Raw genomic sequence first — 12,260 nt, 5'->3', positions numbered from 1 at the left:
TCAGCCCTTCCCATTCCACTCAGTGTGCCCAGTACCCCCCAGTGTCCCCAGTTCTTCCAGTGCCCCCAGTTCTTCCAGTGTCGTCAGCACCCTCAGTGTCCTCAGTCCCTCCAGTGCCTCCAGTCCCTCCCGGTACCCCCAGTGTCCCCAGACCTTTCAGTGCCCCCTTTTCTTCCAGCGTGCCTAGTCCCACCAGCGTCCCCCATCCCTCCCAGTCCGTCCCAGTGTCCCCAGTCCCCCGCAGTGGCCCCCACCCCTCCCGGTCCCCCCCAGCGCCCCCGGCCGCCCCGCCCGCCGGGGGTCCCGGTGCGCCCGGCGCTGCGCACCCCGGCGCGGGGTCCGGGGCCGGGAGTTTAGGACCCGGCGGGGCGAGGCGGCGCCGGTGCCGGTCCCGCCCCGGCCCCATTGTCTGGGCACGGAGGCGGAGGGACGGCAGCGGCGGCGCCGCTCGCACGGACGCGCCGCGGAGCCCTCCCGGCCCCGGTACCGGCCCCGGTACCGGCCATGGCCCCGGCCCCGGGGGCCCGCCTGGCGCTGCTGGCCGCCGCCCTGCTCGGGGCATCAGGTGAGCGCGGCCGCGTCGGCACCGGGCACCGGGCACCGGGCACCGGGGGCACCGGCACCGGGCACCGGCACCGGCACCGGGCACCGGTAGCGGTACCGGCACCGGCAGCCCGGGATCCGCGCCCCCCGGCATCTGCTCCCTCCTGGGAGCCGCCGGGAATCCGCTCCCCGCGCCGCACCGGGATCCAGCGGGGATTCCCCCGCGCACAGCGGATCCCCCGCGATCCCCGCGGTGCCCCCCCCGCCCCTTCTGACCGGATTCCCCGGGCTCCGGCTGGGACCGGCCCCGTGCGACCCCCGGGCTCCGGCTGCCCCCCGCCTGGATCCGACCCTGCGGGACCCAGCTCCCCGCGGCGCTCCCCCAGCCCCGGGGGGTTGGGGCCGGGACCAGCGACACCCCCCCTCGGCACCCAGCACCCGTGGGAGCGGGGACCCCTCGGGCCCCCCACACCGGGGCACCCCCGGGGGGCGGCACCGGCTCGTCTCCCTGCGTGCCCCAGAGCGAAGCACTGGGGTAGGGGCTGCGGCCCCCGTGCCCCCCCCGTCCCCCCCGAGGCCGGTGACAGCGGTCCCCGTCCCCGCAGCGAGCGGCGACTGGGCCCCCCCGGAGCCCGTGTTCCTGCCGGCGGAGCTGGAGGTGCTGGCCGTGCCCGAGCACTACCGGCTGCAGCGGGCGGACGGGGACCTGCCCGCCAACACCTCCCTGCGTGCCCGCACCGAGACCTTCCTGCTGCTGCCACACGGCTCCGGCGCCCAGCCGCTGCTCCGGGCGTCCTACCCACCCTTCACCACCCGGCAGGTAACGCCACCCCCCCGGCCCCCCCCGGCCCCGGGGCCGCCGGGATCCCGCCAGCATCCCCATCTGTTCCAGGAGGTGCCCACTGAGAGCCCCCCGGAGAAGGACGGCTGGGCTGTCCGCGCCGTGTCCCTGGAGAGCGCCGTGTCCCCAGACGAGCCCTTTGCCCGCGTCCTCTTCCACCTGCGGGGCCCCGACTGGCTGCCCGGGCAGCGGGACCGGCGCGGGGAGCGGGAGCACCCCGGGGAGCGGGACTTGCCCTGCGTCACCCTCCATGCCCACCACCGTGGCCGGGTGGCACGGGGCGCCTGCCGCCTGCAGGTTGGTGCTGCCCACTGGGGCTGGGGGACCCCACTTTGGCTCCCCCCTTCCTCTGAGCCTGCTGTCTCTGTATCCCCCCCAGGCTCCTCTGGGCGTCTGCGTGGTGGAGCTGGAGATCCCCCCCCGCTGGTTCTCCCCGGCCGCCCCTGCCCCGCGCGCCCCCCTGGAGCCGGCCGAGCTGCACTATGGCGTGGTGGGGCCAGGGGCATGCGGCCGCGCAGGGGGCCGGGGGGGGGACGCGGGGCCACGGGAGGCCCCGCGGTACCTGGGGCCGCTGGAACTGCGCGTGGCGGCGCCGGCACGGCGGCAGGAGGTGCGGCTGGACGAGCGGGTGCTGCTGCGCGTCCCCGACGCCACGCTGCGCCCCGGGCAGCGCTTTGCCGCCACCCTCGCCCTGCGGCACAACTTCACCGCCCAGCAGCTGACGCTGCGGTGAGACCCCGGGTGTGGGGATGGGAGCGGGAGGCAGGGGCCGGGGGGGCCACAGCGTGACGCGTCCCGTGTCCCCCCCACACACCTTGTCCCCCAGGATCAAGGCCAAGAAGGGGCTGCTGGTGGTGGCAGCCCGACCCGTGGACCCCGCCTGGGCAGTCCAGCTGGAGCGCACCCGCGGCCCCAAGCACTGGACGGCCGTGGTGACGTGCCGGCGGAGCGGGGACGCCCGTGGGGACTGGAGGTAGGGGCAGCAGTGCCAGAGGGAGCTTCTGCATGGCGCCCAGTGTAGCCCAGTATGGCCCTGCTGGGGCACGGGGACCTGTGCGTTGCACTGCTCCCATCCCAGTATGGCCCAACAGGGGGACTGGGGCTGTGGGATAGCCCCCATTCAAGTCATAGGTTGCAGGACAGCTCCATCCCAGTAGATCCCAGTTGGGGTTGTGGGTGGCCGCATCCCAGTAGCTCCCAGCCCGGGACATGACTTTGCAGGGCATCGGAGGCGGTCGAGTTCCTGCACCTGGACCTGGCAGTGGAGAATGGGACAGGGGGGCTGGCGCCGGCGCGGCCCCTCACCTGGCAGGTGGAGTACCCCGGCCAGGACCCTGAGGCGCAGAAGGACAAGCTGGTGTGGGAGGTGCAGGTGTCGGAGCGGGACGTGCGCGCCCTCGTCCCCTTGGTGCAGGTGGGTGCCCCCCCGGTGCCCATCCCCCCCGGCCTCCCTGCTGTGCTGCGCTCTCAGCCCCGCTCTGCCCGCAGGAGCTGGAGCTGGTGAACACGGCGCCCCTGACCGGCGTCCCCCGCGCTGTGCCGGTGACGCTGGTGACGGTGGAGGCGGGGGGCGGCGTGGCCGAGGTCACCGAGCCGCTGGGCTGCGAGTCGGCTGACAAGCAGGTGCTGCAGGTGAGTGGGGTCCCGGCCCCCCTGGAACTCCCTCCCGGGGGGCTGCCAGCCCCCTACCCCTCTGTGTCTCCCCCCCCCAGGTGGCAGACAGCTGCGACGCAGTGTTCGTGGGGGGCAAGGAGAGCCGGGGGGCACGGGGGGCACGGGTGGACTTCTGGTCACGCCGCCTGCACGCCTCTCTGCTCTTCACCGTCTGGGCCCCGCTGCTGCCGCTCCGCATCCAGCTCGGTGACACCACCCTGGAGCAGGTGCGGGGCTGGCGCCTGCCTGGTGCCACTGAGAGGTGAGATGGTCCCAGCGCCAAACCGCTGCCACCAGCCACCGCCGTGGCGTGGGCCAGGAGGGAGCTGGAAGCAGGAGGAGGTGCTGAGCCCCACGGCACTCGTGCTGCACGTCCCTGCCCCACTAAGCCCCAAGGCACTTGGGACACATCCCTGCCGTGCTGAGCCCCCTGGCGCTCATGCCACGTCCTCCTGCCCCACCCCACGGCATGCCCCCTGCCCCACAGAGCCCTGCAGGGCTAGCGACGGACATATCCCTTTGTCCCCAGTGCTGACGGGGAGGCGGATGAGCCCGGGGAGGAGGCTGAGCGGCGGGCGCGGGGTTGCCGGCCCCAGTACCAGCGCACGTCAGTGCGGTTCCTGGCGCACTTCGTGGCGCACCCACGGGACGGTGGCCGTCACCTCTCCTACCTGCCTGGCCCCGAGTGGCTCCTGGATGTCACCCACCTGGTGGCTGGCCGGGCACGTGTGCAGGACCCCCGTGTGGCGTCGCTGGAGGGGGACACCGTGGTGGTCGGCCGGGAGCCCGGCGTCACCTCTGTGGAGGTAGGCTCGGGGTGCGCCGTTCAGGGAGGCGTGGGGCTGGAGGGGTGGCAGTGCTGGGGCTGGGAAGGGGCCTGACGAGGTGCCCCCTGTGCCCCCAGGTCCGCTCCCCTGTCTCGGACTCCATCCTGGGCGAGCAGATGCTGGTGGTGTCAGAGGAGAAGGTGACGGTGACAGAGCTGCGTGCCCAGGTGGTGGCGGGGCTGGCGCTGGCGCTGCGGACGGAGCCGGGCCACCCCGGCGTGGTCACGGCCACCTGCCAGGGGATGACCACGCTGCGGGCCCCCAAGCAGGTGAGGGGGCTGCGGGGAGGTGTGTGGGTGCTCGCGGTGCCCTGAGCCCTGGTGTCATCCCCGGCGTCCTGGCAGGAGGCAACGCTGTCCGTGTGGCTGTCCTTCTCCGACGGCACGCTGGCCCCGCTGGAGCTGTACGGCTGGCAGGATGTGGCGCTGGCCGTGGCCTCGCTGGACCCTGCCGTGGTCACCGTCACGGGGGGCTTGCCCGGGGCCCCTGCCTGGCGCCCACGGGTGCTGGCAGAGGGGCCGGGGCGGGGGGCCCTGCTGCAGCTCAGCCTGCACCCCCCGGACGCCTGCCGCCGCGGCCGGCACCGGGCGGCCGCTCTGGCCACCGGTTCTGCCTGGCTGGAGGTGGGGGCTGCCCGGCGTGGGGCCCCCCCCGGCAGCCCCCGGCCCCCTGCCCCCCTTCCCGCGGGCCGAGGGGGCCATGTCGGGGGAGGCGGTGACGGCGGCCGGTGAGCCCCGCAGGAGGAACCCCGGCGGCGTGGGACCGGCCTCCACCAAGCTGCAGGGGCTGGGGTCTTCCTCTGAGGAGGAGGAGGAGCAGGGGGAGGAAGTCCGCGGCCGTGCTGGCAGGGAGGAGGAGGAGGAGGAGGAAGAGGAGATGGTGAAGGCCCCGGCACGGGTGACTGACCTGGAGATCGGCATGTACGTCCTGTTGGGCGTCTTCTGCCTGGCCATCTTCATCTTCCTCGTCAACTGCATCTTCTTCGTGCTGCGCTACCAGCAGAAGGAGCCCCCCGACGCCGGTGCGGCCCCCTCGGCCCCCCAGCCCCACAACTGGGTCTGGCTGGGCACCGACCAGGAGGAGCTGAGCCGGCAGCTGGACCGCCAGCAGCCGGAGCCCCCTGCCCCGCCGCCCCCCCAGGTGGGCACGGAGGCCGGGCGCTGCTGCTGCGGGGACCCCCAGGCGCCCGACGGGGGGCCTCCCCCCGGTGCCCCGCCGCCACCCGGCACCCCCCTGGCCCGCAAGGAGGGGGCTGCGCCAGGGGGCGGCCGGCGGAAGCGCGTGGAGTTTGTCACCTTCGCGCCCCCCCGTGCCCCCGAGGAGCCCCCCCAGCCCGCCCCCAACGTCCAGTCCATCCTCGTGGCCAGCGAGGACGACATCCGCTGGGTGTGCGAGGACATGGGGCTGCGGGACCCGGAGGAGCTCAGGAGCTACATGGAGAGGATCCGGGGCAGCTCCTGACCCCGGGGGCAGCTCCTGCCCACCCCCCCTCCCCGAGCTGGCACTGCCCCAGGGGCACCTGTATGGGACTGGCCTCCTCCCTGTCCTCGTCCCTCCTGGTGGCCTGAGCCCTGCCCCGGCAGGGACACTGGAGGGCCTGGCCCCACAGGCTGTTGGGGTGGCAGCCGCCCGCCCCGCAGCATCCCTCCTGGGGGGCCGCCGTGGTGCCGGAGGGCGCGGGGAGGCTGCGGCGGTCCCCCCCTTGCTGTGGGTCTCATTGCGACGTTGTGTTCATAGTGCTGATGATGAGTCCTGTGGTCCGACCCGGGGAGTGCCCCACGCCCCCTCTCCCCCCGGCCACACGTCCGTTTTGTATCCATAACGCTGTGGGATGGGGCCGCTGCGGGGGCCTGTTATTTATGGAAGATTTTTAATTCTGACGTTGTTACAAAAATAAAATATTTAAAAAAGCGGAGCGGCTCCCGTGCCGTGGTGTTGCTGCAGCAGGCAGGGGCTGGGTGCTGGGGGTGCCGTGGTGCTGCCGGCACGGCCGGGCTCCGCCAGGCACAGCGGGGCTGTGAGGACAGCCACAGGGCCGTTCGCCTTCTCCGGCTCCTCTCCTTCCAAGCCCAGTGGCTCAGAGTGGGGGGTGAAGGGCTGCGGGTGAGGGGGGGGGTGAAGCTCTGACACCCGTGGGTGCCTGCCCACGGCCTCACCCCCAGAAAATGGTGGAGGAGGAGGGAGCCTCACGTGGAGCTCTTTCACTCCAGGGAGCTCCCAGAGCCTGGGGGGACCCCACTCGCCCTGTGCTGCCCAGCCCAGGTCCCTGGAACGTGGGGATGTTGGGAGCTGTGCAGCGTGGCTCCCACAAGACCCTCATCCTGGGGGTCCCGAGCGCGATGCAGTGTGGCACCGCAAGGTCCCGCAGTGCCTTGAGCTGCTCCCGAAGCACGGTGGGGACCCTGAGAGCACGTGGCGTGGTCCCCGAGCGAGGGCCACCTCCGTCTGCCCCCGGGGTGCCGCTTCCCCCGGGGCGCGCAGTGGTTTGCTGTGGCAGGATGGAGCCACCCCCACACTCAGCCCCGGGGTGCTGGGCTGGCTTCCTGCACACCTCAGCCAGACACGGAGCGAGCGGCGGCACGGGGCCACGTCCCAGCCACGTCCCCGGCGCTGAGCACGGCAGTGGGAAGGGGGGAGCGCCATGGGGCTGCCCGGCAGCCGGTGAGGATGGAGGTGCTGTGCCTGCTCGTGGCGGCTCTCTGTGCCGCGGCTCCCGGACCAGGTATGGCGCCGTCCCCGGCCTCTCCCCCAGCCTCCTCTGCGTGCCAGGGATGTCACCAGCATCGCTTCGGGTTCGGTGTGGAGCGAGGATGCTCTGCAGATGTGGCCTCCTTTCCCTCCATGAGGTGGTCAGCAGGGTCCAACCGTCACCTCGCCTTGCTGCATCCCTGCTTGGGGGCCGTTGAGCTCGGGAACCCCAAAGGAGCTCCCTGGGCTGTCCTGTCCCTGCTCCCCCCGAGCAGAGGATGGCGTGGCCATGACCCCGACCCGCTCTGGCAAGGGGCTGCATGGCTGCTGCACTGCTCCCCAAAATATTTCTCCAGCGATTTTATGGGCGCCTGTGCACCTCAGCAGCCCCCAAGGTGCAGTGGCGGGGCTCACCCCTCTGCTTCTTGGCTCGAGGATGCTTCCTCTGCTCTTCCCTGCTGCAGGGACCCCCAGGCTCCCTCTTGTGTCCCCCCAGTGCTGTCAGGTAGGTGAAATGCTTTGCCATCGGCATGCCCATTCCCTGCAGGCACGAGCCCAAAGGATCCCATCCTACCCTATCCCATCACCCACCACCACTTTTGGAGCAGATTTTGAGCTCCAGTAGGGTTCAGGGTGGTTTCACACCTGAAATGGCTGACAGAAGCAGCTGCCAGCCCTGCTGCCGGTTGATCTGTGACTGATCATCAGTGTCCGCGCTCCAGCTGACGGCTCCCACTGCCCCCGTCCTGCCACATCCAGGGGCTACGGGCTGGGTTCCCCGTGGAGCAGCAGCCTGAGCCGTGCCCAGCTCGCAGGGAAAACTGTTTTTTGCACAAGACTGTTGTTTCGCAGATGATGGGAATGAAGCGTGTTGTTTCCTGTGGAGTATCGCTGAGCGAAGGTGAAAGCAGGCTTTACCACCACCGCAGGCTGATGCGCTGCAAAAAAGTGCCCTTGTTTTTGTAAGAAACCATCTCTGCAATAGCTGCTCCTCTTCCTGAGCTGAGGAGCGAGGCCTGAGGCTGCGAGCTTGCAGCCCGTTACAGCGGAGGCGGAACAGATTTTGCCAGCAGCATGTGCACAGTGCCTTGCACGCAGCAGCTTTGCCCTCGCAGCCTTCTGCCTGCAGCCACCCCGGTGGCGACATCCAGGCAACACCAAAAGCCCCGGCTGGGCCTGGCTGGGCAGCGGGGGCTATGCTGGGAGCTCCCCAAAGCAGCCCTGGGTCGTGTCCCCCGACACTGGGAGGCTGATGTGTAGCCGCAGAGGTTGGGCTTTAGGAGCGCGAGAGACATTCCTGCATGGGCCTCTCCGGGCCCCCATTTTGTGGCAGCCTCTAGGTGCCATTTTGTGCATCCTTCCCCAGCACGACTCCACTTGCTGGGGGGCCGAGGCGTACACCCTCGCACCCTCTCCAGGTGTCCCCACATGGGGCTCGGGCAGCCTGGTGGCTTTGAGGGTGAATGGGGGACGTCGGTGGTGGACGTGGGGGCACATCATGGCCAGGGGTGTGGTGGCTCTGGCTGTGTGTCTGTCTGTCGGCACAGCCGTCCGTCCATGCCATCTTTCAACTGCATCTCCCTGGCCGCCTCCTGCCCGGCGCCCGTGGTGGGGACACGGCTGGGGCGAGGGCACGGGGTGGGAGGACAGGGCCGGGGGCTCCCGGAGCTCAGCCCCAAACCTCTGACCCCTCCACACAGCCCCAGCGGAGCCAAGGGGGGCCCCCACCAGGGCAAAGAGCGGCGCGGCTGGGAACGCTTCAGTGGAACCAGGTGAGAGCGGGTCTCCTGGGGGGGGCAGCCAGAACCAGGGCCCCTCCGGCGCCCTCCACCCATGCTGTCCGCAGGTCCCCCCGGCGAGGCCGTGCTGCGCCTGGATGGCAGCAGCGACCGCTGCGAGGGCACGGTGCAGGTGCTGCAGGGGGGCCGCTGGCTGCCCGTGTGCCGGCGGTCCTGGCACGCCGCAGCCTCCCAGGAGCTCTGCCGCCACCTGCACTGCGGGGATACCGAGGAGGACGCCACGCTGCCGAGCCTGCCGGGGGAAGGGGACAGCACCGATGGCTGCCCCGTGGTCATGGCCAACTGCAGCGGCTGGGGGCTGGAGCCGTGCTGGCTGCGCTTGGCCACCGAGCCAGGCTGCTGCGCCGCGGGGCCGGCTCACATCACCTGCACGGGTAAGAGCCACCAGGGCATACTGGTGCCAGGACGAGCCGGTGGCCACCACCGCACCCTCCCGGCACGTGGGGGCTCCTGGAGGTGCCAGCAGCGCCCCTCCATCCCGACAGGTGCCCCAGCACTGCGGCTGGCGGGCGGCCAGAGCCGCTGCGAGGGCCGCGTGGAGCTGCGGCAGGCGGGCGTCTGGGGCACGGTGTGCGACGACGGCTGGGACCTGGCCGACGCCGCGGTGGTGTGCCGGCAGCTGGGCTGCGGCTGGGCCCTGCACGCCCGCGGCGACGCCTCCTTCGGCAGGGGCCTGGGGCCCATCCTGCGGGACGAGGTGAGCTGCGGCGGGCACGAGCAGCGGCTCTGGGAGTGCCCGGCCACGGGCGAGCACGACTGCCATCACAAAGAGGACGCCGGCGTGGTGTGCTCCGGTGGGTCCCCGTGCCGTGCTGCGGCCACGCACCCCGGGGGATGGGGGCAGCCCCGGGCAGACGCCCCCACTGTGCCCCCTCCCCGCAGAGCACCAGGAGTGGCGGCTCTCCGGGGGCCGTGACGGCTGCGCGGGGCGCGTGGAGGTGTTTTTCCGTGGGACGTGGAGCACGGTGTGCGACAACTCCTGGTACCAGGTGGAGGCAGGCATGCTGTGCCACACGCTGGGCTGCGGGGAGCCCCTGGAGAGGCCGTCCTTCCACCACACACTGCCCACCAAGATGCTCTACGTGTGCTCGAGCTGGCAGCCCTCGCTGGCGCACTGCCGCTGGACCTACAACAAGTCGGCGCCTTGCCATCAGTCCCGCGCGGCCGGCGTGGTCTGCAACGGTACGGGACCCCCGGCGCTGCAGGGTGGGGTCCCTGCTGGTGACCGCCCCAGCAGGGGGGCTGCAGCCTCTCCCCTCCCCTCCTGCAGGCTCCCAGGGCTTGCAGACACCAGCCCCGACAGTGACGGTGACACCGAGCAGCATCACGGTGCTCAGCAGTGAGTTCCCCACACCGTGGGTCGGGGGGGGGGGTTTAATGGGGCTGCAGCCTTCCCCCTTTCTGGGGGGGAGCCGTGGGGTGGGAGGGCATTGTGGGCATCACAGCCTGTGTCCGTTCTCTGCCCCAGCTGAGGAGGGCTCTGTGGCTGGGGACACGCAGTCCCTCCTGCACATGCCCCTCTTCATCCCATGCCTGGTCCTGGCGGCACTGCTCCTGCTCACCCTGCTGGCCTTCACCACCGCTCTGCTGAGGCTGAGGAAGAGGAGTGGTAAGGAGCACCCCCAAGGGTGCGGGGGCTGCAGACGGGCGACGCCCTCCAGCTGCATCCCAAGCACCCCCTCTGTCCCCGCAGCCCTCACCGTGTGCCCCCCTGGGCCGGTCCTGGTGACCAACAGCACCCAGGGCCCCGACGTGCCCTCTGGGACCTGCAAGAACTACAGGGAGATGCCCCCCAGCCTCCCCAAGGAACCAGGTGGGTCTGGCGGCCACCTGCCCCGTTGGCCCCCGTTAACCCCCGTTAGCCCCCATCAGCCCCATCTCGCCCCACAGCCCCTTCGCCCGTGACCCTTCCCGCTGCCAAGGGCTCTGACTCCTCTGACTCCGACTACGAACACTACGACTTCAGCAGCAAGCCGCCCGTGGCCCTCTCCACCTTCTACAGTGAGCCCCCCCGCAGCAGCACCCTGCCACCCCGGGTCCCCCCCGCTGACCGGGTCCCCCCCTGCTCTCCCGCAGACTCGCTGCGCCGACGGCCGGGCGAGCAGCAGCCGGGCGAGCAGCTGCACCTGTTGGTGCCCAACCAGGACGGGATGGAGCCGTTCCCTGCAGAAGGTGTGCCAGCCCCCGTCCCTCTGTCCCGCGGCACCGTCCGTCTGCCTGCCCACGGGCGGGCAAGCGAGCGCTGCGGCCCCGATCCCCGGGTGACGTATGGCCCATGCCTTGCAGTGCCAGCGACGACGCTGTGTTCCCCACCGTGGGGCAGGGCAAACAGCTTGTCCTCCTCCTCCTCCTCTTCCTCCTCCATGGAGCCCTACTGCAACGAGAGCGCGCCCCCCCTGCATGCCTGGCCCTGCCCGCAGCCCCCGGCCTACAGCCCCCCCCAGCAGGCAGCACCCACAGCCCCTGGCTGCACCCTACAGCCATGCACCGGTGAGCACGGGCAGCGGGCTGCGAGGGGACGGGGACGGCAGCAGGGATGGGGACAGCCCCCGGGGTGGGAATGGGGAGGTGAGACCCCCCCCCAGGGATGGGAATGGGGGGTGAGACCCCCCCCAGAGATGGGAATTGGGATGATGGGGATGTTGGGGATGGGAATGGGGATGGTGAGACAGGGATGGGAATGGGGAGGTGAGACCCCAAGGGGGAATGGGGATGGGGACAGCCCCAGGGGTGGGGGGGATGGTGAGACCCCAAGGATGGGATCAAGGATGGGGACAGTCCTGGGAAGGGCCACATGGGTGCTGGGGGGGGTGGCAGCAGGGATGGGAGGTGCCAGTGTGAGCCCCTGCCTCCCCCAGTGCCCCCGGCCATGCCCTGCCTGCCCGATCCAGCGCTCGCCCAGCCCCAGGTACAGGTTCCTCCAGCAGCCACCGACCCTGCAGACAGCTCCAGCACCTCCTCGGGGGAGTGGTATGAGAACGTGCAGGGCACAGAGCCGCCAGGGTACCCATCCCCACACCACGGTGAGGACCCCGTGCTGGCGGGGCTCCTGCCCCCAGCCTCCCCCCATGGCCCCGCTCTGCCTGACGGGCTCATCCCTGCAGGCTGGCCGGCTCCATCCTGCCCCCCGGCGCAGGACCCCAACTCCTCTGAGAGCAGCGACTACGATGACATCCAGAGCTCTGGCTGCTGAGGATGGGGATGGGCAGCACCGGGCGGTGGGAAGGGGGCTGCGGGCGCTGTGGAGGACTCGCGGCCACGCTGTTTACATCTCCTTGGGACTTCTCCGTCTGCCTCCTCCGTGTTGGGGCACGGGCAGAGGCGCAGGGGCTCCCGGGGGGATGCTCGGTGCAGGCTGTGCCAGGCTACGTGCTTCCATTAAAAGCTTTTCCCAGCTTGTCACCGTGTCCCTGGGCCACGGGGACGGCTGCTCAGCGGCCCCGCAGTGAGGCTGGGTCTCCAGATGTTCCCGGGGGCTGCTGTCCCCAACACCCTGTGGCAGAGCTCCCCTCCCCAGCCCTCGGTCCTCCCCATCCTGGGCCACCCTCTCAGGGATGTGCTGGCCACCGTAGCCAGCCCAGCCCACAGGCAGCACCCAGTGATCGCAGTGGGGGCCCCAAGCACCCCAAACGCCCGCCCTCACCACGTGCTCCTTCACGGGGAAGCCAAGCTCCCTGACGCTGCCTGGGGCTCCGACCTGCCGCAGTGGAAAATTTGCCCCCCGCCACATCCTTCAGCTGTTTACCGAGCCGAGCGGCTCTGGCAGCCCAGAACAAAGGGGCCATGCCGCAACAACGGAGGAAGCACCAAAATAGCAACAAAGCCCCAGACAAAGGGCAGAGGAGACGAGAGGCGAGAGCGGGGCCGGGAGCAGCACCCGCTGTGGCACGCGGTGCCCGTGGGGTGCCT

General features: G+C 71.2%; 2 protein-coding genes across 3 annotated transcripts; both read left to right on the top strand.

Moving 5' to 3' along the window:
* The first annotated feature begins 392 nt into the window (after nt 1-392).
* TMEM132A (transmembrane protein 132A) lies at nt 393-5,777 on the top strand. The gene is given in 12 exon segments (XM_066997865.1): nt 393-565; nt 1,149-1,363; nt 1,436-1,681; nt 1,764-2,113; nt 2,211-2,357; nt 2,606-2,798; nt 2,873-3,016; nt 3,097-3,299; nt 3,567-3,843; nt 3,942-4,133; nt 4,209-4,538; nt 4,540-5,777. Coding segments are annotated over 12 exon segments (3,144 nt in total). The 5' UTR covers nt 393-504; the 3' UTR covers nt 5,326-5,777.
* A 652-nt stretch (nt 5,778-6,429) lies between these two features.
* Nucleotides 6,430-11,743, top strand: CD6 (CD6 molecule). Of its 2 annotated transcripts, XM_048053050.2 has the most exons (13): nt 6,430-6,586; nt 8,253-8,324; nt 8,399-8,725; nt 8,837-9,145; nt 9,234-9,533; nt 9,622-9,690; nt 9,820-9,960; nt 10,045-10,164; nt 10,242-10,352; nt 10,428-10,523; nt 10,638-10,841; nt 11,210-11,374; nt 11,456-11,743. In XM_048053050.2, the coding sequence occupies exons 1-13, from the start codon at nt 6,532-6,534 to the stop codon at nt 11,542-11,544; spliced, it is 2,058 nt and encodes a 685-aa protein (XP_047909007.2). In that variant the 5' UTR covers nt 6,430-6,531; the 3' UTR covers nt 11,545-11,743. The 2 variants fall into 2 exon arrangements, with proteins under 2 accessions (XP_047909007.2, XP_047909008.2); XM_048053051.2 differs by lacking the exon at nt 10,242-10,352.
* The last annotated feature ends 517 nt before the right edge of the window (nt 11,744-12,260 follow it).

Source organism: Anser cygnoides, chromosome 5 (genome assembly GCF_040182565.1).
Source record: "Anser cygnoides isolate HZ-2024a breed goose chromosome 5, Taihu_goose_T2T_genome, whole genome shotgun sequence".
NCBI lineage: Eukaryota > Metazoa > Chordata > Aves > Anseriformes > Anatidae > Anser > Anser cygnoides.
The sequence above is the reverse complement of the archived record's forward strand: the minus strand, read 5'-3'. Positions and strand labels throughout refer to the sequence as shown.